At 33.9% G+C, this 26,339-nt stretch overlaps 4 protein-coding genes across 4 annotated transcripts; 2 read left to right on the top strand and 2 right to left on the bottom strand.

Annotated features, from left to right (window-relative positions):
• Positions 1-1,483: 1,483 nt before the first annotated feature.
• Positions 1,484-24,074, bottom strand: LOC105208693 (circadian locomoter output cycles protein kaput). The gene is made up of 3 exons (XM_011178684.3): positions 23,852-24,074; positions 10,569-12,119; positions 1,484-6,165 (listed from the first exon to the last, which is right to left on the bottom strand). Exons 2-3 carry the CDS (start codon positions 11,559-11,561, stop codon positions 4,807-4,809), a joined length of 2,352 nt encoding a protein of 783 aa, XP_011176986.2. The 5' UTR covers positions 11,562-12,119; positions 23,852-24,074; the 3' UTR covers positions 1,484-4,806.
• Positions 12,535-14,835, top strand: LOC105208694 (N-chimaerin). The gene is made up of 4 exons (XM_011178685.3): positions 12,535-12,736; positions 12,797-13,924; positions 13,998-14,103; positions 14,377-14,835. Exons 1-4 carry the CDS (start codon positions 12,670-12,672, stop codon positions 14,534-14,536), a joined length of 1,461 nt encoding a protein of 486 aa, XP_011176987.2. The 5' UTR covers positions 12,535-12,669; the 3' UTR covers positions 14,537-14,835.
• On the bottom strand, positions 14,826-16,419 carry LOC105208696 (serine/threonine-protein phosphatase 6 catalytic subunit). The gene is made up of 4 exons (XM_011178686.3): positions 15,907-16,419; positions 15,687-15,845; positions 15,476-15,630; positions 14,826-15,417 (listed from the first exon to the last, which is right to left on the bottom strand). Exons 1-4 carry the CDS (start codon positions 16,198-16,200, stop codon positions 15,114-15,116), a joined length of 912 nt encoding a protein of 303 aa, XP_011176988.1. The 5' UTR covers positions 16,201-16,419; the 3' UTR covers positions 14,826-15,113.
• Positions 22,210-26,121, top strand: LOC105208710 (leucine-rich repeat-containing protein 58). The gene is made up of 3 exons (XM_011178703.3): positions 22,210-23,167; positions 25,109-25,325; positions 25,392-26,121. Exons 1-3 carry the CDS (start codon positions 22,680-22,682, stop codon positions 25,752-25,754), a joined length of 1,068 nt encoding a protein of 355 aa, XP_011177005.1. The 5' UTR covers positions 22,210-22,679; the 3' UTR covers positions 25,755-26,121.
• The last annotated feature ends 218 nt before the right edge of the window (positions 26,122-26,339 follow it).

The raw sequence follows: 26,339 nt of genomic DNA, 5'->3' as shown, positions 1-26,339 counted from the left end.
TAGAGTACCATTATTTTCATTTCCGGTATCCGTTCCGATTCGATTTCCGGTCCCACCACTTCCCGCTTCCGTTAATTCAAATTTGCCCCTTCGCATATGCAACACCATCGCGCAGCTCTGCCCTCTGCTGGCGCCGCTGCTCAAAAAGTACATTTCAATTTGGTGCGAAAAACTGGGATTTCTACCAGGCGACCAGGAGCAGGCAGTAGGTGGCTGCAAAATAGAAAACTGCGAATAATTTTTGAACGGCTGGGCGTAGAGAAAATCTAAAAATTTGGAAAATTGCAGAATCGCATGCGCTACAATCGTATTCAGGAAAATTTAAAATTAAAAGTATCATTGAATTTATAGAATTAAAAATGTGTTGCAAATCGCATTATTTTATGGAAATTAACTTCAAAATGGTTTAGTTTTCTTCTAAAAGTTTCAGAAAATGATGTGAATAGTTACTCAGTGTCATTAGCCATCCATTGAGTGCCTCACATGTTCAATAAAACAACAATTTTTGTTTATTTTTGTAGTTGTAATGTTTACGATAATTTACATAAATTATTGTGCAATTTAATGATCAAAAGCTGTTTTATGTTGGTTGTTTTGGTTTACTACACAATATTTATTCCTTTTTATTGTATTTTTATATCCACCTTTTATTCGATGCATGTGCAAACGCTGGTTGATGCACCGAAATATGTTCCATTTTTGTGTAACCATATTGCTATTTCTTGATTTGTTTTATAGAATTTTATATTCCCATTTAATGTAAAAAATCATGTAGTTTCTATATTTGCAAGTTAGAACCCGAAATTCCGACGTTTTAACCACTTTTCCGCTGAAATTTTGCAAAAATTTGTGATTTGCAACACATTTTTTATTTTCAAAAATATTACGTAATCGCAATTTTCAATATTTTTCAATACGTTTGTAGCGCATGCGTTTCTGTAAAATTGAAAATTTAGATCATCCAAATCGGACCAGCCGTTCAAAAGTTATTCGCGTTTTTGTGTTTCGCAGCCACCTACTGCCTGCTCCTGGTCGCCTAGTAGAAATCCCAATTTTTCGCTGCAAATTGAAATGCATTTTTCCGCAGTCGACGTCGGCAGCGCCGGACTGCAGCAAACGCAAATGCTTGTAACTTTTGAACCAGTGGTCGGATTTTGGTGATCTAAATTTCGAATTTCGCAGAAACGCATGGGCTACAATGCTGACTAAGTGGATTCCGTGTTTAAAATACCAACGATTTTTTAGAATTAAAAATGTGCTGCAAATCGCGAATTTTCATAGAAATTAGTCACAAAATGCTTTAGATTTCTTGTAAAATTTTTAAAAGATGCCGTTAATACTTACTGAATATATAAGCAATCAATTGTGTGCCACATTTGTTTAATAAAACAACGTTTTTTTTTTTTAATTTATTTAATGCGAATATTCTGTTTTTTTGAACTGCTTTAACCCGCCATGTGCTATTAAAATAAAAGAAAATATATTAATATATTCTTATTTTTTTTGTTTCGAATGACATATGCCTTTATTTTATTTAAATTTATTACTTATGATTAATACAATTAATAAAAATAGTACAAGTTCTCCACGGCACACACATACATATGCATGTGTTTGTATATTTCACGCTTTCTATATTACGCCCGCATTTAATATTAGTTCTTTAGTCCTCTTATGTACAAAATACAAACAGCACCGCACTTAAATACGCTCCAAATATGGCTTTCGACGCACATACATATAGATGCAGAGTTATACATAGATATTATGTATGTACATATGTAAATATAAGTATATATATAAGTATTTAATATGTTTGCTTAGTCAAAAATTATTTGCAATTTGCAATTATCCTGCTATGATATATACGCTTAACTGTTACAAAAATGTGTGGATGTGTGTGTGTGTGTGTGTGTGCATAATAAAAAAGTGTTATTATTTAAATGTACAAACTTTTCTTCGACATAAAATTTCGTTCAACATTTGGGTTTACTTTTTTTGAACTTACTTACTAACTTTGAAAAATTAAATGTAAAACAATTAAGTTAAAATATAATATTTGTAAAAAAATTTTGAAAATTACATTATTTACCGCATGGCTTTAAACTTAAAGTTAATATTAAAATTGTATATGAAAAAATTTAAATTTAAGTAAAATAGAAAATAATGCATAGCAACATATTTGTAAAAATAAACATTAAAAAATATTAGTGATAGCACTTTTCGACATTAAAAATATTTAATCTACAAAATATATGCTTTGAACAAATAAAATAAAATTTATATAATTGTTTATTTTTATATATAAAATATGTGTGTTGAGAATTGTTTGCAGCAAAAGCGTTCTTACAAGATTTTAGCTTTGCAAAGCGAAGACGACGTAGTTTGCATCTTTGGTTGTTTTCTTTTGTATAAAAATGAAATATGCAAGCAATTTTTTTCGTTTGAAAAATCTTATAACTATCACATATTATTTGAAACAAAAATATTTGCTTTTATTGTTGTCATACCATTTCTACGGCCACAAGTCTCAATGTTTTGCATTACAATTTTTTTATATATTTAATTTGCCAGCAAAAAATTTATTTTTTTTTTACAATTTCATATCTAAAAACAATTGGTTTTCACTTTTCTTAAAAAATCTTTTCAAAACCTGCACAGCGCGCTTAAAATGTTAGTCTTTCAATCTTTTCTTAACGTATTTATAATATATTAATTTTTTAATTTGTATTACTTTTTAAATTTATTATTTGCTTTTTTGTAAAGAAACGTATTTCCTAATTTAACTTTCTCAATAATTTTATAAAAAATATTTTTTTTTTATTTTTTGATAATTATTTTTCTTTCAATAATTTTTATAAAAAAGTATTTTTTTCAATAATTTGTATTAAAAAAATATTTTTTTCAATAATTTTTATTAAAAAAATTTTTTTGTCAATAATTTTTATAAAAAAAAATATTTTTTTCAATAATTTTCATAAAAAAATAATTTTCTTCGTCAATAATTTTGATCAGATATACAATATAAAAAATACTCAGCGCAAGCTCTTTCTCTTTGCCAATATATGTAGATTGTTCACAAAATATTAAACCATCCTTTTATAATTATTATTATTTTCTAAAATTACTACTTTTTTCTTAAATTTTTGTTAATGATTTTACGCAACGTTAAATATTCATTCAGTTAATTTGAGAATTTTATCATTTTCAACAGTTGAAATAATTTTTGTTTACATTTAATTTTTTAATATTATTATTTTTAAATATTAATATAATTTTTTTTTTTTAATTTTTCATCACCAAAAGTTTTTCTTACTTATTTTTTTTTTGTTTTCTTTTTTGAATAATGAAATATTTTTGATATAATTCTACGACATAGTTTTCACAAAGCGTAAATTCTAAAACAAGCAAATTTTATATGGAAAATAAGTACAAATTTAATGAGCACTTTTTACGGATATTTTTGATTTAATTAAAAAAAATACATTTTCACACATATAATTATTTTTTTATTAAAAAATTGTAAATTTCATTAGCACCTTTGTTAAAAAAAATCTGTTACAATCAGTTAACAGTCAATTTTGTTTTGATTATAATTTTTTTTTTTTAATTTAATGAGCGTTTAGTGCAGATTTACATTATACCGACCTATGTGGTAACAGCTATTAGCAGTTATTGACAATTTTATCAAAAGCTTTCCTTTGATTTTTTTATAATTTGTTATGGTTCCATTTTGTCTTGCAAAATTTTTTGAAACACTAATATGTTCAGAATTTTGGAAAATTATTACATAATATTGTATTTAGAATTGTTTATCGTAAAATTTAGTGGCACTTGCTTTTTTAGTTTAAAAATAAGTGATTTTTTTAAGTATGGGAAAGTTAAAAAAATATTTTTTTTTGTCATTATTAAAATTATTTTTTTTTTTAATTTTTTCAATATTAAATTATATTATTTTTTCCATAAAAAAATCGAAGATATATCAGTACTATTATGATTTGTTGCTTTAAACAAAGGCATTTTTATTAATAAATTTTGTTTTTACTGTCACACACAGTTTCTGCGTTTAGCTTATTTATTGGAAATTTTTTTATTTGATTTTTTTTGTTTTTGAGTATGTATTTTGTGTATATACCATATAGCACTTTCTGCTCAGCAGTTATTTGTTCATTTATCTATCTGTTACCACTACACTTGCAAAACACAAACACTTCGAAAATCTGTAATATTTTGCCATTATTACAATATTATTTTTAGTTTACTTTTTTCACTTTCAAAGACAATTAATTGCTGCATTTTGTTGATCGCTGGCTGGCACACTTTTAAACATTTTTTAATATTTATATCTTTGTATTCTTGCTTGCACTCGAACAATTCTCAACACAAGTTAGGTTATGTATACTAAATTTCTATTGAGCCACCACATATGTAGTTTAAAATCTTATGCATGCACATATACTTATATTTTTTTATAAATTTTTGTTCTTTTTAGTAAAATCACCAAAAATATGCACTTTGCAACTATTTGGCAACACCATATATCGATGTTATTTGGAAAATTTATACTTTTTGTTAGTTAGTAAATTAAGAGAATTTGAACTTTTCTTTTGGTTGTTTTAGTGGTTTTCTGTTGTTGCATTAAGTGAGTAACACAAAATAGCAGAACACCTGTCAGCTACGTCGTTTGCATTACCCAGATTTGTGCCACAAAATCAAATTATCGCCGGCACTGCGTACTTACAAAACTCTTCCAACAAAGTTTTTGTCACAGTAGCCTCCAGTTACCACAGACAGGCTTTGACCACATTATAGCTGCTTCTCCAACTCACTAAGGATTGTAGCACTCGGTTCTATATAATTTTCGGCCAATTGAAGCGCGTCATCGACATACTGCGTCTGCTCCTCCACGGTTAATGGTAGCTGCGGAAATAACGGTAAATCTATAGCAGCTAAATCATCAAATGCTGGCAATTGTGCTTCTGTCGGTTGTTGTTGCAACAACTGCTGCTGCAAATGCACATCATACTCATTGCGGATATTAATGAGCTGCTCAGCTTGGCGCTGATGCTCCACAATAATTTCGTCCAATTGCTGATTGAAGGTGTGTGGCACATTTTGCGGCAACAATTGAGCATGCTGTTCGCCCAAATTGCGTGCATTCTCTTGTATGCTCTGCAGCGTCTGATCGATGTTGACCAGTGAATTATTGATGACTTCATGGATTTCAGTTGTACTTGTGATGGGCGTTGCGGTCGCCGGTGTTGGCATAACGTTTGTGTAAGTTGGTTGATTGATGATTTCTTCAACGTATATTTTTGTGCTCTTCTTCTTGCCCCCATTAGATGGCGTAGCACGCGCACGCTTCAATGTTGTTGTTTGTTCAATTGTATTTGCATGCTCTCCCTGCGCCGTTTGCCGACTTGTGGATGCTTGTGTATTCATCTGCAGCACACTCGGTCGCAGCAAATTCGCTTGTGTTGCATCTGCATGCATGGAATCGGATGAAGCGGTATTATGCTCAAATTCATCATCACTGCTACTGCTGAGTGACACCGATGTATCACTGCTATTGCCATTTTTCGGACTCTTCTTCATCCTACGCATATTTCTACGCAAATTCCTAGCAGCAATATTCACAACCGACAACGATTGCGTGATTGAGCTGCGCACCGAAGAGACTTCCGGTGGCACCAACATCATACGCCGGCGACGTGTTCGCACATTGTCCGCCTGTGTGGAGGTATCCTCACCGCAACCCGTGCCATTGCCATGGGTGTAACGTGTTTGTAAATTCTCAATTAAATACATAACAATGCGCTCCAATTGTACGGGATCCTGTGAGGCAGGTGCATCTACCGTTGAAGTTATGGGTAAAGCCGAGTGTATAATTGTAGAAAATCGTCGCTTCATATCTTCCATGTAATAACGGCCTTCCTCCTCGTCCAACAACGTGTTGATGCATACGAAGGAGTAGACATTGCGTGAGGTATCTACAGTGTCGTAGAAACCCTGTGAGTGCAGGTAAATAAAATTCCCATTACGTGTGAGTAGGCGATAATAGCTTTCGCCTTGCTCCTCATAGTTATCGTACATCTGGCGCAGAGCGACAATTACCCAACGCACATCATCATGATGTATGAAAGAGAACGGGCTGAGATTGTAGACCTAAAGGGAGAGACAAAAAACACAGTAGGCACATAAGTAAATAATTAAATGCAGGGAAAAATTTATGATATTATATAATAAAAAAATATGATGAAAAAATATGAAAAAAATTATGAAAAATTAAATAATTATGAGAAAAATTAAAAAAAAATATATGAAAAAATAATAGAAAAATATTATGGAAAAAAAATGAAAAATATATAAAAAAAAAATATGAAAAAAAATATATGAAAAAATTATGAAAAAATAATAGAAAAATATTATGGAAAAAAATGAAAAATATATAAAAAAAAATATGAAAAAAAATATATGAAAAAATAATAGAAAAATATTATGGAAAAAAAATTAAAAATATATAAAAAAATAAAAAAAATATATAAAAAAATATAAAAAAATTTGAAAAAATATAAAAAAATTTGAAAAAATATAAAAAAATTTAAAAAAATATAAAAAAAATATGAAAAAATAAAAAAATTATGAGAAAAATAAAAAAAAAAATTATGAAAAAGTACAAAAATTTTGAAAATATAATATAAAAAAAGTTACGAAAAAATAAAAAAATTATGATAAAAATAAAAAAAAAAATATTAAAGAATTAAAATAAAAATAAAAAAATTATGAAAAAATAAATAAAAACAATTATGAAAAAATCATATAAAAATTGTGTCATAAGACGTCAACTGTGCCGTAATCTATAGACACATAAACTAACTTTTTTACAAACACTCACACGCACACTTGAGTATTAATATATATAGCGCAGCTACACACACAATATCAGCCGCAATAGGCTTATCTTGCTTAGATTTATTTATTAAAAATGTAGTACAAAAAAAATCTAAAGAATAAATAAAAAATTGTATAAGCGCTTATGTCTATTGGCATTTCTACGGTTCAGCGTGCATGTCAGTAACGCTGAGAGCTTATCTTAAACACCTTTAATTTTGAGTAAATAAACAATACAAGTGGGTATGTACTTATGTACATTCATACCCATTAAAAGTTGCGAGCTTTGTTTGTAATAATAAAAAGCGTGGCCTATCTTCTAATAAGTGTCATTTAATGTTTTAAATCAACTAGGAGAACGTCGCAATACACTAAATACCGGTTCGTTGTTGCAAAAAAAATAGAAAAAGATTTTAATCATAAAAGAGGCGCGACTAATAAAATATTCTTACTAAGCGTTTTTCCCATTTTTTTTTTTAAGGCATATAATGATAATAATGTGTCTACAAAATAAATAAAGCACTGATAATATTTGTAAAATAAGAATAAAATAAAAAATAAAAATAAAATTAATATAATAAATAAATTTAATAAAAAATAGCTATACAAATAAATAATGTTTTTATATAAATTAGATAAAACATAATAGCTTAGAAATTTGAATAAAGTAAAAAGTTGAAAAATTGCAACAAAAAAATCGTCTCAAGTGACTATTAAGTCAAAGAAGTCACTAGTATTTTTACATTATAATTTAATAATAAATTTAAATAAAGTTCCCTCTCAAAAAGTATTGCACTCCTTTCCACATACATATGTACATACATTCCAATTACCAACATTGATTGCTAGAATTATGAAGGCAGGACTTAAAATAAGCAATTGAAACATACAACTGTTCACAAACAAGTATAGGGTTTTTCAATGGGGACGCTAGGAAAGTAGACCGATAGGGACAGCAAACGGCACCATATTTTTTTCCCGTTCTTTTGACATTTTTCTTCAGTAATGTTTGCCATTTCATCACGATCCAACAAGGAGTCGTGCATTATTAAAATTGACTACCGAACTACCGATCGAAAATCGTCAAAAATTGAGTTCAGCGTGCCAGTGGTGCCCATGCAAAAGGGATCGAGTTCCATACATAATGACATCGAATGTACTTTCACAGGAATAAATAATTTTATTGATATGCCAAACGGTTTTTGTTTCTTTTTTTTTAATTTTTTTGATAGCGCTCTCATTGAAAACCCCTTTACATGCGCATACAAACACACACAACGTTATTAAAGTTTCCTATATATTGTCCGTTAAAACCATGAACTTTTCAATGCTATCTTCAGTACGTCTGCCATCTAATCTAGCTACATATGAACTTACATATATACAAACTAATAGACAAAACACACATGGATATGCATATTTATGTTTAAGGAATAAGGCGCCACTCGAAAGTGAACGGCATAACCTCAAATAGTTTAAGAAAGTTATAGTTCGATTCCTATATGTTAATATGTATGGAAGTACACTTAAAAACATAAAACTGTATATATATATATGTCTTTATATGTCATAGAATCATAGTATGTACGATTTTATAATAATAATAACTGTCTCTCGAAGTCTGGCATGTGTTTCTTGCCGCACCCAATGCTGTAATATAACAAATATCAATCGTTTACATACAAACAAAACTGTGTATGTATAATTATATGTAAGTTTTATAAGCGAGTACAAAAAAAACAACACCTTTGTCAGCAAGAAAATTAATTATGTGTGGAAACCTGGCCTAAAACCCGTCAATCTGGTTCTCACGCCAGACTATTATTCATTTTATTGTATGCACAAACTCGGTATGTACACTGTACTATACTTTTAATGTATGCTGTCTGACAGTAAAACTAACTAACTGACTTGTATGTGTAGAAATATATACATTTATTCTATTCCTCACCAATATGTGCATACATACATACAACTACCGCAGGGGTCACGGACTGCTATTAGTGAAATTGTTTTATTTACAAGCTTTTGAAAAATATTGCAAAAACAAAAATACAAGAAATGAAATAAAAATAATATCAATAAATAAATTTAAAAAAAAGTACAAACTCATGCGCATAAAATAGTGCTATATAAATATTTACAGGCAATTCTATTTCTAACAAACGTGAAGCATTTAATAACGCTCTGCGTGTATGGGCTCTATACACATACATACACATCTATGTATATAACTGAACAAGTATACAAATTGTATATATGCATTTATCTGGCAGATACGCACGTAGCTATATGTATATATATATATTTATGTATGTAAACCAAGATACCTAACCAAATTGATGTAGGCTTTTGTGTGGCATTTCAAACAATCACGCTCAATTCAATAAAATTTGACATATGATAATTATTTTAATTATTTTCCAACTTATCAATGTAACGTGCGCACATATAAAGTACATACATAAATATTTTCATAATAAATTATATGTAATACATTCATGTACTGCGCATCTGGTATTGTGTACATTAGTTATTGAAGTAGCCCTACCATTTATTCTGTGATATGTATTGTTTTATGATTTTTATTTTTTTTTTGTCAGCAATACTTCCCACCACAACCAACGCTTCAATGTAACAAAATTAGAATTTCGGTCATATAAAATTAACATCCGTCAGTTCGATTGTTTTGTTAGTACACAAACTTCACAAAACCAGTTTTAACACACATACACACACACATAAATATAAAAAGTAATAAAATTTAAAATAAAATTTACATTATTTACGTAAAATTAAATTGTGGAAAACCAAAACCGGTGTGTTTTTTGATTTTGTCTTGTCGCTTGATTTGGACGATTACCTACTTGATCAATTGATTACTTGGTTGAATGGCAGGCAGTTCAATACGCTTAAATGCGAATGCCTTCAACGTAGCGTAGAATAACAAACAAACACTACGTGCAAACATACATAGATACATACATCCAAATGCTTGCATTTAATACGATATTATTATTGAAATGTGTGTGACTAATTCAATGTTATTAATCCAGCAAAGTCAATTTGACAAGGAACGATCAAGAGATATGCTCTGATGTCTGTTGAATACAACGCAAACATATGTGTACACACACACAAATAGAGACAGACGGACAGACCAACAAATTGTTTTTTCGGCTATACGAAATACAAAATATGCGATATACATTTTATCGTTTCGTTGTTTTGTTTTATACTTTTATGTTGTTTTGCTTACGCGGTATTCACATGTTGAGCGCGATAAGCCGCACTGTATAGTCAGTACATACAAATTTTTGTATCAATAGCACACATATCATCCAAAAGCCATAAACATCTATATACACTCATATATGTATAATTTGACTGATAAGACGGCAAAGAAAAACAAACAAGCCAACAAAAAAACACTTTCAGAAAATCGAGACTTCTATCGACCGAACCTACCCGAAGCAAATACATATTTATGTACCTACATTATTTATATTTATAAAATGCCTCTTCACAGCTACTTGCATGTTTAGCACTTAGTTGCCACACAAATTTGTCCAATTATCTATTACAACATATATATGTGTGAATGTATGTGTGTGTTTACGGATATGTTTTTCTAACTTTTGTTGATTAAAGCTAAAAATAGTAGTGAACGACCTTACCTCATCTCTCATGTATCCAGCCACCAATCCAATTCGCTGATCACAGTCAATTATGCGTCCGTCAATCAAATGACGTGTTCTATATTCCATGCGTCCACTATTCTCGCTCGTTAGGATAGTGGTAATCTTTGGTGTATGTATGATACGTGCCATAGCCACCAGCACCACATCGTTGCCACTGATGCCATGCAGCGCCGCTTGTGCTATAACATCGTGCTGTAACGCATGCAGTCCTTCGGTGCCATTGTAACGTGTCCGCCGCAACACATGTGAAACAATTGGAAATGTGCCATTTGAGCAGGAGTAGTCACTGCGTCGGAAACAGCCATCAATTCTAACCAATTCATACTTGCGATTTGCCTCTGTACGTGTACCCGCCCGCGCCAGCCGTACAGCAAATGAACGCTTATCGTTACGCAAGCGTTCATCAATGTCGCTCAAATAGGTATCCGTATTTTCATTGCCGTTGCTGTCATTGTTTTGGTATTCATGACTGCATCGGAATAGTGCTTCCATATCACGTGGTATTAGTTGTTGCAGCATGTTCGGATGATCATCTGGGTGCGTTATGCTCAATATATTTTGTCCATAAAGATCCGCTTGACAATGACCCAGCAATTGTTCCACACTGGATGATACGACGACAATCTGTCCATGACAGGTTAATGTTATAAAGAAACTATCTAAAAGGTAGGTCAACGCATCCGAGAAATGTGGATCTTGTGAGAGCTCTGTCATTGTCTGATTTCTTGCCACTGATTTACCAAATATGTATTGTAAACGCAAACCATGTGCTGCACACCTTAGTATACCGGTCCTGTCCAAACGTCGCGATGAATCCGCCGCCTGCGGCACTATCGCAGCCAGTTCCCGTATACTTGCATTCACTTTGTCTCTGCGGTGTTTCTCCGCTAAATTACGTGCCTCCCGACCACTATGTGTGCCTCCTGTCACACCCCCTTCCGCATCAATTTGGCCCATCACTTTTGGCATTATGGACAAACACTTTTAGTACAATATCTCGATAATTAATTTTCACTTGTAAATTATTTTATAAGTTCTGCTTTTGTTTTTCTATTCACAATGGCTGCTGGAGATCACACGCCATTCCTTGGTGCTTTGCCTTACACTGTCCTAAGCAATAAACGTCGTTTTTTTTCTCAAGGTCTCACTTCTATAAGTCTGGCTACCGCTGTCGTACCGTGCACCCCTCTTATTAAAATCTTATTCAATGTTTTCTTTTTCGTCTTTCCTTTTTTCTTGTTTGGCTGCGTGTCCGTTCTCAATTTTTTACGTGCTACTTGCTACAGAAGTAATTTATAACTAATAAAGATTTCACGCGCGTTGTTGGCTGCACACAAATGCTTGATTATAGTTTTCACTGATTTTCCACCGAAATGAGCGTTTTTCACTTTTACATCTTCTCTTTTATCAAACACTTCAAATGGAAAATTTTTGTTTTGTTATGTCTGCTTCTTTCATTTCAGCTGAACAGGGTTAGCAACGTTGCAGCTGTGACAGTTTATCAAATTCGGACTAAGTACAGAATGACTATTATGAAAGAAATATAATTAAATTTGATGAAAGCACCTGATATGAAACTTCTTTACTAACTACATATATAGAAGGAGATTTCTTCTTCTACTAAATATGTGGTAAATATAAAGCTATAATTATTCTTAGTATTATTTTTAGGCACGATTCAGATTACTTGGCTTTCACAATATATCACAAAACAAACAGTACAACTTGGATACAAATCTTGAATTGGAGATATATGTTTAAAAATTTATGTATAGCTAACTGAATTATAATAAATTAAAGAAATTATCAATTAAACTAATAATAAACCTGTATATAACTTTCCGTTAACGATATCTGTAAAAAGATCTGTGATATTTACCAATTAATTGTTTTAAAAATTGTCTCTCACCCTGTTTTCTGTGTATGTGTGTTTATTGCTATTATGTTTGACAATTAACTTCGCTTATTTTTCTACAGTTGCAATTTTCTACGAAAGTTCAACGAACAGATACATTTGTGAAAAATGATTTAGAATTGTAGTAAATAGCAATTTGGATTGCGAAAATACCGCAGCACGATGTCACGATCATCGACTATATCTGTGGAGCCCAGTTCACCTGTGCAGAAAGTATGGAAACCCGAATGTAAGCAACTTATTTCAGTGTCTTGCATCCCTGACCACAGCTAATATGCTTCTTTGTTAGTGTATAAAATACAGCTGGAAGCGCCTACGCCCAAACCTTTGCACCGCACACGCCCCTTAGCAATAAACATTACTAAGAATGAAGCACATTGTTATGGTCCAGAGTATCACGGTTTAATGGGACATCTAGAAGCTGAACAACTGTTGTCGAATAAATCGGATGGCACTTACCTGTTACGCCGTAGCCCCAAAGCTGATGATTATTATACGTTGAGTGTGCGTTTTAATTATCGTACAAAACACTTTAAGATCTATTACAAGGCCGGCAAAGGACACTACTTGCAGGAACAGTCCAAACACTATGATACCATACATGATTTGGTGGCTGATGGCCTTGTTAATTTTTATATGCAGTTACATGCTGCACCCATTATACTACAGATTAATCAGCAAACGCGTAATTGCTACCAACAAAGTCCATACATGACACTTAATCGACGTAAATTGCGAGCATTATCCCATGAGCTTGGCAAGTCAATGGTGTCGGCGAAAGATAATTTGGGAGTTGTAGAGATTACCAACGCCGATATCAATGGCGAATGCGATAGTGTCAAAACGCCGTTAAATAAAGAAGGTACCAGCAAAACGAGGGACGCCAATGACAACGCCGATTTGATACTGCCACTTGTCTATGAAAAGGCACACACCTTTAAAGTGCACAACTTTAAGGGTCTCAATTGGTGTGAGTTCTGTGCGAATTTTCTTTGGGGTTTCACCGCGCAGGGCATGAAGTGTGAAGCGTGCGGTTTCATGGCACATTTCAAATGCGCCGAGTTGGTGCCGGCTAAATGTGTGCCAGATATGAAACTTATACGTGGTGTATTTGGCACTGATTTGACCACGGTGGTGCAGCTGTATCAAAGCAGTGTGCCATTTGTAGTGAGACGGTGTGTGGAAGAAGTTGAGGCGCGTGGCATGTTGCAGGAGGGTATATATCGTGTATCGGGCTTCGCCGATGAAATAGACGCACTCAAGTTGGGGCTGGATCGTGATGGCGAAAAGACAGACATGTCGGAGAGCGCTTACGGCAATGTCAATGTGATAGCCGGCACATTGAAACTCTATCTACGTCTATTGCCGGTGCCACTCATCACGTTTCAAGCGTACCCGAGTTTTATGCAAGCAGCAAGTAATTAACTGAAATATACGAAAGCATATTAGCATATTAAGAGCGCTAATTGAAAAATACATTTCACTTATAGGAAGCACCAATGCCACGGAGCAGATAAGTAATATGACTGAGGCAGCTAAACGTTTACCGCCAGCACATTATAATTGTCTCAAATTTATGGCTGAGCATTTAAAAAGGTACTTTAACATAGCAGTCAATTATATACATATATATTTTTTGATTTCTTTAATATTTTTATATTTAAATTTTTTTTATATATTTCAAATTTGTTTTTTATATATTTAAATTTTTATATTTAAAAAACAAATTTATATTTTATTTCTTCTTTTTTATATATTTTAAATATTTTTATTTTTTTGTTTTTTATATTGTTATTTTTTTTATTTATTTTTTATTTTTTTTTTTATATTTTTTTTTATATTTTCATTAACTCGATAAATTCTTTTCAGAGTTGCTTCCCATTATGCGGCCAACAAAATGAATGAGCATAATTTAGCCACAGTCTTTGCGCCAACACTGATAGCCACACCACAGCACTTGACTAATTTAACCGAGGAGATTTTTATGTTATCTACATTGATTGCGAACTGCGCGGATATTTTCGTTTAGTCTCATATTATACACTTCATATTTTTACGTGTATTAAATTGCAGTGGGAATACTAGTGCAGCTCAAACAGGATTTTTAGGCAATAAATGCACTGAAAGTATGCATTATTTACGAATTATTATTAAGTAACGAAAACTGAGTGAACGCCGGCAGCCACGAATTTAAATCAATTAAAATTAGTTGTCGAATATTTAAAACAAATTTTACACATTCTTAAGAAATTTCATACAACTTTTTTATATATAAAACCAAAGTATTTTTTTACGTAGTAATAAAAATAAAAATGATATGCATTTAAATACGTTGTGTTATATTGCAGGCTTCTAGTTGAAAGAATTGTATCGCGCAGTTGGTACCAATACTGCAATACTTTATATAGTTTTGCTATTGTTATTACATGTGTATGTATGTTTAACAGATAATTGTCTTTTAAATAGATTCTTACATATCAAATCTATCGTAAATCGAGTATATCAAAAACGTGGAGTAGAGAAGAACACAGCGTAAGCATTAAAGGCAAAGTATACTCCACAATGAGCAATCACAAGTGGGCGGGTGGACAAACATATTTGCTTATTTACAGAAAATATGGTGTCGTATTCTGTTGTGGTATAACTCGATCCGTTTCGGGCACCGCATTAAAAATACTAGTTGTGCGATCTTTGGCCGTTTTAAATGTCAAAATCGCAGCCACATTGCCACAACGATAGCAATAGTTGGGCGCTGACCATACTGTCACAAGTTTACTATCGAACATGTATTTAATACCTTCGTTGACGAGCTGATGTGCGCGACAAATCAATTCTAAATTGTTGATGTTCATAAAGTCCTTGGTCACTAGCTGACCGAATAACCAACCTGCACCACGCGGACTCTGGCCCCTGAAAATGCAGTTGTGTTCAACATAATTGGCAAATCTTAAAATCATTTCGGACTTACCATAGATCCATATCTTCAGGATCCGACCACACGAGATCGCAGAATGCACCTTTATAAGGAATTTCACCATTGCGATCTATAGTACGTATTTGGTCAAGTGTGATTATTTCCGGACTGAGACCACCATGCACGCATAGCACCTCTTCATCAATTATCTAAAAAAAAAAAATCAAATTAATATATATTTGATTTAAATCTTTGTTAAACTCACCGCAGCGATTGTCAGTAGGTCAAAAACTTTGCAACAGTATTTCCATGCATTGGCATTTCCGTACTTGGTGAAACATTCATCGAAAAATCCATACACTTTGGTAATTTGTCGCGATTCGTGGTTTCCACGCAGCAGTGTAATGCGGTCAGGATAGCGTGCCTAAGTAAATTAGTTATATAGCAATGTGGACCAAAAAATAAAACCAAGTTTGAACTCTCACCTTCAGTGTAAGCAGACGTGTCAATGTTTCGAGACTATAATAGCCACGGTCCACAAAATCACCCATGAAAATATAATTGGTATCGGGTATTTGACCACCTGTGCGGAAGAGCTCTTCCAAATCGTAAAACTGTCCGTGTATATCGCCACATACTGTGACGGGCGTGCTAACTGGTTGTATGTTGGATTCCTCAAGTAAAATTTCACACACGATATCACATAGTTTTTTCAAGTCATTCTCTGGCAAATATTTACACTCCTTAACTGTTTCTATCCACTTATCAAGATCTGACATTGTAATTACTTTGTTTCTACTATAAAATTCGTGTTTTTAACCGGTTTATTAAGCTTAATTTGTACAAAAACTCGCGTTAAATTCTATAATAAACTTTGGGTGGATTTCTGCTAGCACAGGCAGCAAATATTGTTTTTGCAAAGAGCTGCTGCTGACAGTTGGAAATGTCAAACTGGTTGTCATGTATGTGCTGCTTCTTGTGGGTAAATCGTTCACAATAGTGAAATATAAATTTTGTGCGCCGATAAATTTTATTTAGTTTGCTTATATTTAATTGTTAGTAAATAATTGTTTTACAGTTTACAACAATAATAAACAGTATATTTCAGTTAATTTTAAATAAATTAATATGGTTTCTCTGTATATAATGGAGAAATGGACAGTTCAAAAATCCATGCTCATAATGTTATTACCACAAAACTGTGAGGACTTGCATTTATATACGAGCGAGAAACTTTGGCCGAATTTGGAAACAGGTTCGTTACGGATACGTAGACTCATGTCATGGAAACGGTACACCTGACAAACATGTATAGCTGTTAGAATATCGGATTGAAATTCGATCCTGCCTCCAAAGGGGAACAAGTGTCATGCATCGTTCTCTTGCGCTAGGAACTTCACTAAACCAAATTTAGTATACCGTGTTTTTTTCAGTCTTCCGTCTTCTTTTCAGGATATCCATAAGCTCTGCGTTGGATTTTATTGTACTTCAAATTTGTTTGCTCGGCCGAGTAACAATGCCTTCATACGCCAGGATGTGCGAAGTCGTTATCATTGCTGGCAGCGGAACCACCTCCTAGAAGCATCAAGAGGTCATTCCTACAATACTTCGACGACTTAATGCAACCAGACTGCGAACGCGAACAGCTTCGAACACATCTTTAACTCAATTCGCAGTAAAGCCATTAACACCTTCCTTGCCTCCCTCCCAGTGAATGGCGCCCGTTTCGAATCAAATGATCTATAGCAGACGAAGAGCTCGGGTTGCCACGTGAAACCAGAGTGACCCTTGCGCAACTTCATTCAGGATATTGTAACAGGTTAAACTCCAACTTATCCAGACCGAACCTCGACGTACACATTACATGTGCTGCATGCAATGATACTAGTCACCTCTTTACATGCCCAACGAACTCAACTCGTCTAACAGCTCTTTCCATTTGGTCCGATCCCATCGAAACAGCACGTTTCCTGGACCTCCCGTTAGATGACCTCGCGGACAACAAGACTTATGCTTTCCGTTCCAGCAGGACTGGATAATCGTTACAACAACAACAATGTTTTATCATTATTTTCGCAAATTATCGCTAATTAGAGAGCGAGATCCTTCCGACTAATTGACGTTCCGAGCCCTTATATTATTGATATGAACGCACCACCATTTGGATCGTGTATCTCGCGATTTTAAGAACTTGTCTTTATTGCACACACTTCTCTTTAACCGTTATTACGTATTACCGTTCGCACAAAACTAAGCTTTCACTTTGTAATTCACTCTGACTTTCAAATAGACATTGAGGTTATGTCACATATGTATAGTATATAAAAAATCAACAATTCGAATATAATGCTAACATCTGCATAACTTTTGCAAATACATACATACATACATATTTTTAAATTCAATACGAATTATAAGTAATAATTAAATAAATATTTCAAGATAACCCCGTGTACAGGCATTGTTTGGTGCCAAATAGGATTTGTTGGTATGAAATGAACTTAATATGAAACTAACGGTTGATAAGACGTTATTTGTTATTGATAAGGTTGACAATTTTAGAAAAAAAATTGTTAATTCAAAAAATGTGTGCGTAGTAGAGTATACATTAGCTTTCGAAGTAAGATTGACGATGTTAGATAAGTTAATGTATGAGTTATTCGTTTGTTATGTTTATATACATATAAACTTTCAGCAAAAATAATTTAATTATACAATGTTGTAGCTACTTATACAATAAAAATAATGCATCTGTGGCAACCAAGTCTGAACAAATGTCGATTTGATGCATTTATATTTATTGTGTTTGGGTTAGCTGTTGATTATGATGACTTGCATGAATTTTTTAAATTATAGCATATATAAGGTGTTTACTATATTTAAGTACATACAATAATATAAACACAATTATAAACATGCATATGTATATGTGTAAGTATGTATGCACACATTTTGATAAGCGCCTAACGAAAAAAACAAATGTATGTAATACGATTATAGTGCATACAGGGTGTATATACAGCAAGAGGGCGGCTGATTGTCGAAAGTGATAGTCAATATAACATTAATGTGTGTGTATGTCTGTCTGTCTGTATGTACTTCAATGGCGGCTTAATTCTTTGTTAATTTCTATTTCACTGTTTATGCTTATTTGCAGTCAAGCAAAACGGCATTTTTAATTGTCAAAGTGACATTGGCTTATCTCTAAAAATTTATGCAAAAAAGCAATAATTTATAGTTTTTTTTATTAAATTACAAGTTGTTAATTTTAAATTTCACCACTGCCAATATAAATGGCATCAGATGTCAGTAGACGAAATAAAAGAATAAAAAAAAATAAACGCGGAACTGTAACTGATGTCACTGAGTTTATGTGCACTCATCCTTAGTAACAATAGTTAAAACTAAACAATATATTATTTAAAGTATGTATTGATTGGCGTTGAACCAGTTATAGCCGAATCGATGAGAGCGCACCACTCCTCTCTTTCCTCCGCAGTTCGGCGCCAGTTGGAGATTCCAAGTGTAACCAGGTTGCTCTCCAACTGGTCCCTCTAACGGAGTGGAGGCCTTCCCCTTCCTCGGCTTCCTCCGGCGGGTACTGCATCGAACACTTTCAGGGCTGGAGTGTTTTCGTTCATTCGGACAACATGACCTAGCCAGCGTAGCCGCTGTCTTTTTATTCGCTGAACTATGTCAATGTCGTCGTATAACTCGTACAGCTCATCGTTCCATCGTTTGCGGTATTCGCCGTTGCCAATGTTCTGAAGACCATAAATCTTGCGCAAAATTTTCCTCTCGAAAACTCCTAGTGTGGTCTCATCTGATGTTGACATCGTCCAAGCTTCTGCACCATAAAGCAGGACGGGAATGATAAGCGACTTGTAGAGTTTGATTCTGGTTCGCCGAGAGAGGACTTTACTTTTCAATTGCCTACTTAGTCCAAAGTAGCACCTGTTGGCAAGAGTGATTCTGCGCTGGATTTCGTGGCTGACATTGTTGGTGTTGTTGATACTGGTTCCCAGGTATGCGGAATTATCTACGAATTCGATGTTAAGACTGTCAACAGTGAGGTGGGAGCCAAGACACGAATGCGCCCAATGTTTGCTTGATGACAGGAGGTATTTCGTTTTGTCCTCATTCACCTCCACACCCATTTGCTTCGCTTCCTTATCCAGGCGTAAAGGCAACTCCTTTTCATGCTGTCGAAAGCAGCTTTCAAATCGACAAAAAGGTGGTGTGCGTCGATCATCTTTTCACGGGTCTTCTCCAAGATTTGGCGCATGGTGAATATCTGGTTAGTTGTGGATTTTCCAGGTCTAAAGCCACACTGATAAGGTCCAATCAGTTTGTTGACGCTCGACAAAACCTTATAGGCGATATTTAGGAGGCTTATCCCATGGTAATTGGCACAGATTGTGGGATCTCCCTTTTTATGGATTGGGCAGAGCACACTGAGATTCCAATCGTCAGGCATGCTTTCTTCCGACCATATTCTGCAAAGAAGCTGATGCAAGCACTTTATCAGTTCATCGCCGCCGTATTTGAATACCTCGGCCGGTAATCTAACCCCCCCGCCGCTTTGTTGTTCTTGAGGCGGGTAATTGCTATTCGAATTTACCGTGTAAAAGAAACTCACTGCAGATTTAGGAACACCCTTTAAAATTTTAATACAAATTAGACAAATGTGCAAATGCGTAGCGAAAGTGAACACGTGACAACTGGCTGTCGAAATATCTTTTAATTGCCTAGCCAATACACTTAAAAAGCTTTCACTTAAGATCTTGGTCAATAATTTTATTCTTACGCCCGATAAAAAATACATATATATGTATGTATGTAAGTCATAAATGATAACTGTGAAGTAGACCACAAATAAACATTTAAAGCGATAACCAAATTGCAACTCTAATCTTTGCTTAGCTTATCAGAGCGTTAGAAGTGTTGGAGGGCTGTTAAATTAAATATGCGGCAGCTTACATAACGCCTCAAAATTTCTAAATTTAGCTAGTACTCTAGTTGTTGTGACTGTGTGACAGGTGTTAAAAAATATAGCAGAAAATCTGAGATCTTAATTAATAAGTTGCATGAGTAACGGGTAAAACCAATATATAGACGTCAGCGACGCATTTCAAATTGTAACGGTAACATTAGTGACTTAGAAACTGTACTGCCCACCAAGGCAATTACTTAACTACAATTGCACCTATAAGTACATAGTAATAAACTGGTTGCCACGAGAAAGCTTTAACTGATTTTGACTATAATACACATTTGCCAAAATATTTATGAGCATAATTTTACACTTACATATGTATATTTAAGTATATTAGCATGATGGCATAATGTAATTAGCACCTAAAACATTGGAGCTTGACATTAACTTGCCATCGTGTGTGTATAATAAAACTTGATAATGAGTGCCCAACTAATATCAGCGCAGAAAAAGGAAGTATACATACATATACTGATGTTTGTATATATATTTTAGTTAATTATAGTGAGAAAAACAAGGCAATAAATCGCAACAGTAATCAACATTAATAAATATACTTTGAGCAGAAAGTACAATATTAGATGGAGAATTTAATTTAGTAGGGGTTTCCAGCGCAATATTGTTAAATGGACGAGAGAAGCCGATTATACAAGCTTGATGGTTTATAATAGTTGCGAATCTATGGACTGTAGTAGGGACAGCTACTGGCGACCACTTACACCGTACACTTGACAGTCGGTTCTACGTAATCGAAACGGAACCGAATTTTTATCCATCCAAGAATAGAATACTTTGGACTGAGTAGGCAATTCAAAAGTAAAGTCTTCTCTCGATGAACGAAAATCAAACTCTACAAGTCGCTTATCATTCCTGTCCTGCTTTATAGTGCAAAAGCGTGGACGATGCCAACATCCGATGAGACGACGCTAACAGTATTCGAGAGAAAAATTTTGCGCAAAATCCTCAGAACATTGACAATGGCGAATTCTGAAGACGATGGAACGATGAGCTGTACGAGTTATACGACGACATTGGCGAATAAAAAGACAGCGGCAATGCTGGTTAGATTATGTTGTTCGAATGGACGAAAGCACTCCAGCTTTGAAAGTGTTCAATGCAGTACCCGCCGGTGGAAGCAGAGGAAGTCCTCCACTCCGTTGGAAGGACCAGGTGGAGAGTGATCTGGTTACACTTGGGATTTCCAACTGACGCCGAATTGCGAAGGAGAGATACTTAAAAAGAAGACTCACTACGCAAACAAAAGATCGGCTCAGTTAAACAAGAAGTTAAATTGGAAATGTTATATAGAGACTGCAGTTTGACAGCTCCAAATGCTAGACGGCGTTGCGAAAGCACTAGGTGTAATAGATGTCTAGGTTTTAAAAACAAGGAGACTACTTAATTTGAATGATTGACTTGAGGTCTTTAACGAGTTTCAACTATCAAAGAAAACCTTTCTGAGACTTCTCAACTTGCTATGGCAATCACAGAATTTAGACGTAATTGATTTGTAGCTTCAATTTCAGTCTAAGCTCAATCTTATTCTCACTCTCTCCGCTTTATACACTGAGCAGCTTATGGCAAGCTTTACGCTGAAATATCATTTATTCGCCAGTTTAAAATTCTTTGTAGTTTTTTTATACTGAGTTCATTGTGAAAAATAAATTTTTTGCCTTTGGTGTCGAACCCACTGCTTATCCCACTCGTCTTTTACGCCGAGAGCTTTTTACTACCAAAACTTATTTACAATACTAATCAGCCGGAGCAGTAGCGAGAGCCAACATCCAATACGGACGGATCAGAACTAGCAGTCGTGTTGTCGTTGTCGAAGTGAATACGCGCGTGCGAAATACAGCGGATACCGCTTACGAGTGTTTACTTAGTGGCTCTAGCGGACAGAGTAGTAGATACGCTTTAGTTAACTTAAATAGAGCATGCTTTATGCGGGACTTAATTGAGCAGTAATTCATTGAATATACTACTAATAACAATTTGATACTCACACAACGCAACGCGTACTCAATTGAGTAATAGACCAGCAATCAATATTTGAATTATAACATTGTACAACAGTCAGTGAAGTGAAATGTACACGCGCGGAACTATGCGGGCAAAATAAACTTCAACAAAATAAAATATAAAGGCAAATTCAACATTTGTATAACAAAAAATAAATAAGAAAAGAAAAAGAACACTACAAAAGAACTAAAACAATTAAATTAAGTCTAGACAAGACAAATTAAACACAATTCCACAAGAAAAATGGAGGTCTACACATCAGACAGCAGCGACACAGACTCACGCGAGCAGAAAACGCTCGATTACGGTCGCATGAACCTCACCGTAATCACACTGGACGATGATTTGCATGCAAAGAAGGCGCTCAAAACACACAAGGATTTCGAGACGTTGCTGCTCAATCACAACAAACTCACATTATTGCCGCCAGCACTCACCAAATTCATCAATTTGAAAGTACTGGATTTGAGCTCCAATTGTTTGACACAATTGCCGGAGGCTATTTGCAATTTACCGTTAGTCACATTGATAGCCAAAAATAACAATCTAACCAACAAATCATTGCCGAAATCGTTTGTGATGCGCAATGCGGCCTTGAAGGAGCTGAACTTGAGCGGAAATCAGCTGACGCACTTTCCCGAACAGGTGCTCGAGCTGAGGCAGTTGCGCTATTTCTACGCTGGCGCCAATAAGATCACATCAATTTCGAAAGATATATGGAAAATGCAAAGGTGGGGAAGAGAAGAGTTTGTGTGCATTTGAATTTGTTCCGCGTGTGGTTGTAGATAATTTGTGTAATTCATAATATTTTTTTTGCGAATCTACAATTTTTTTTATAATAGCAGATGCGTTCTTCTAGTGAAATTTGTTTGTTTGATAGTGTCTACAAGTGTCATTTTTTATTGCTGGATAATATTTTTGCAAAAGTCATCAGCAAGTCACTATTAGAAATCTGTTCGAGCACATGGACTATATATGCGATTATCAAATCTATTTACTACTTATGTATGTATTTATGTGTGTTTGTATGTTGCATAAATGAAGGTTGTCTGCCTAAACAAGCGTTATGAAATTAACTAAATACATTCAAATGTAAATGTCTGTAGGCCATCAAAGTGCAAAAACTTTGTCGTATCAGCTATTTTTCTGTTTAAAAGCTTTGAATGCCGTCACTGACCCTTTTCGGACGAAGTTTATCAGTTTCAACAGCATTTTATATAAATGTATGTATGTAAATAACAAACTGGCAGTCAGCATCTGTAGATTATCTATAATATATGTACATACGCTTGGTAGCACGCTGTTAACTTTTCTTTAAAAAAGCTTTTTTCATATACACACGCATACATACACACACATATATATATAAGCAAATGTGCGCGTGTATTTTGTAGAAATAATCCTTATTTACTCACTTTGTACTTCAAACATGGTGTGTAAAGTGAACAAATGATGCCCAGCTTGTTACGCTCTGATTCGCGACTAGGTTAGTGTTTGAGACGCTATAATATGAAAAACAAATAAACGATAACATGTTAGTGATAACAAGCTAAAGCGATAACTGATATAAATAAAAATATAAAAATGATAAATAAGTATGGTCTCATAGTCAGTTGACAGCTGCTATATTACTACAATTTAATAATTTAAATAAAATATTGATATAAAATAATAATATAAAAAAAAAAATAAAACAAAATCAAAATAGAATACTTTTGTGCATGTGAGTTCTCAGCAGTTCATTTATAAAAGCAGCTCACTTTCACACAGCCATCAAACCTGCGTCAATCACAATTGCGTTTATTTAATTAATTGTACTCAAGCGTTTTTCATTTATCATCCCCGCCGCTTTGAGGGCTGTTGTTATCAGCATCAGCAAGTCTCCCTTCATTCGAATTGTGTGGCTGACAGTTACAAAAATCAATTGAACTATTGCCTGTTTGTACTTAACGATAGCCAGCCTTTGTCTGGCGATAAGAATCACTGAGTAATCATAAATTAAAAACACAATAAAGTTATAATAAACTCATAAATAATACAATTATGTAGAAACGACGACATTTGATTGTATTAGGGCACGTTTGTCATGCTGTGGCATTTGTATTTGAACAGCTGTATCTGTATCTGTTAGTGCGTAATAAATATTATTTGGAATCCAGGCGGAAGCTGGCTCTAACTGATGTTATCAGTTTGTGATAGTGTAGAAGTAAATTGTAAAAACAGAAAGTGTTACCAAGGAAGATTAATTAATTTTGAATTTGTAAATCGTAAATATTGTTGTTGTAGTTTTCATGATTGAAATAGTACAAAATAAAAATGCAAACTTTATTATTGAATAGAGATGTGAAATGTTGATCGTATAGTCTACGCGGTTCGATTTTTTATTCAATATTCATTGTGTTCTTTAACGGATGTAATATATTGCTACATATTTCAAAATTTGGAATTTCAACTGCTTTTATCATTTTCAAAAATGTTACGTTAACATCGAAATATTTGAGCTTAACTAAGTTATTTGGTCTATTGATTAACTGTTGTTTATGTAATTTGCGTTCAGGATTATATTAAAATTAAAATGTATATAAAATTATATTTTATTATTTAAATGGTGCCGTAAATAACATCGACATCGCTGTAAATAAATTATAAACGAAATATTCTGTCTATTCCAGCTTGCAAGTACTCTCACTGGGCGGCAACCTAATCAACGATGTACCCGAATCCGTGGGCATGCTCAGCCAACTGCAGGCGCTCGTGCTTTGTGATAATCTCATTGAGAATCTACCAACCAGCATAGCGCACTTGAATAGCCTGAAATCGTTGTTGTTGCACAAAAATCGTCTCAAACATTTGCCAAAAGATATTATCGCTTTGAGAAATTTGACAGAGGTAGGTGCAAAATGCATATTTAATAACAACAACATTACTTATACCTATTAACCGTTATCATTGCAGTTGAGCTTGCGCGATAATCCTTTGGTTGTGCGTTTCGTACAAGATATCGCTATGAAGCCGCCCACACTGATGGAGTTCGCAGCGCGTGTAGTCAAGGTCGCCGGCATACCTTACGGCCCGGGCATTGTACCGCGCACGGTCAACGATTATCTGCAAAGCGCCAATTGTTGTGTAAATCCCAAGTGCAAGGGTGTATTCTTCGATAATCGCGTTGAACACATCAAATTTGTTGATTTTTGCGGCAAATATCGTGTACCGCTATTACATTATTTATGCTCCTCCAAGTGTATTGAGCCAGAGCCAGAGTTGCCACAAACGAGCGGCGCTAACGGTTATATGATGCGTAAGGTGCTGCTGGGCTGATGTGATGTGAGAACGTTACGTAACGGACACTAGCACAATTACTTGTTGGTTTTTTATTGGAATTTAGCAAAAAAATACCAATGGACTTTTTACGAAAATTCATTTTGTTTTAGAAAATCTAAATTATTTGAATAGTCCGCTGTTTGATGGTATTTTTGTATTTTTTTTTTCATTTTTATTGCCATGAGATATGCGGTCTGTATAAGCAAGTCTGTGAAGAATGTTTGAATAATGCTGCGCATTTTTATACATACATACAATAAACACACACATACACATAAAATTAATACAAATAATGTAATTGAAAAAAAAATTGTATATTTATAAAAGATTTAATAAAAATTTGCATTGATTGCATAGAACTGAACTGATTAAGACCTAACCTACAACTGGGCACCTCCTCAAAGAACACTTGTTAACGCGTAATTATTTTCTATAAAATACGAAAAAATATAAGCAAAAGGTAAATAAATAAAATATCCATAATCCACAAACACATTTCGAGTTAGAGAGACTTCCACTTGTGGAAGGTAATTTGTATGAAATTTGAATTCTATTGCTCATTCAAGAGTTCGAGTTATGGTA

The sequence above is a fragment of the Zeugodacus cucurbitae genome, chromosome 5 (genome assembly GCF_028554725.1).
Source record: "Zeugodacus cucurbitae isolate PBARC_wt_2022May chromosome 5, idZeuCucr1.2, whole genome shotgun sequence".
Lineage (NCBI taxonomy): Eukaryota > Metazoa > Arthropoda > Insecta > Diptera > Tephritidae > Zeugodacus > Zeugodacus cucurbitae.
The sequence above is the reverse complement of the archived record's forward strand: the minus strand, read 5'-3'. Positions and strand labels throughout refer to the sequence as shown.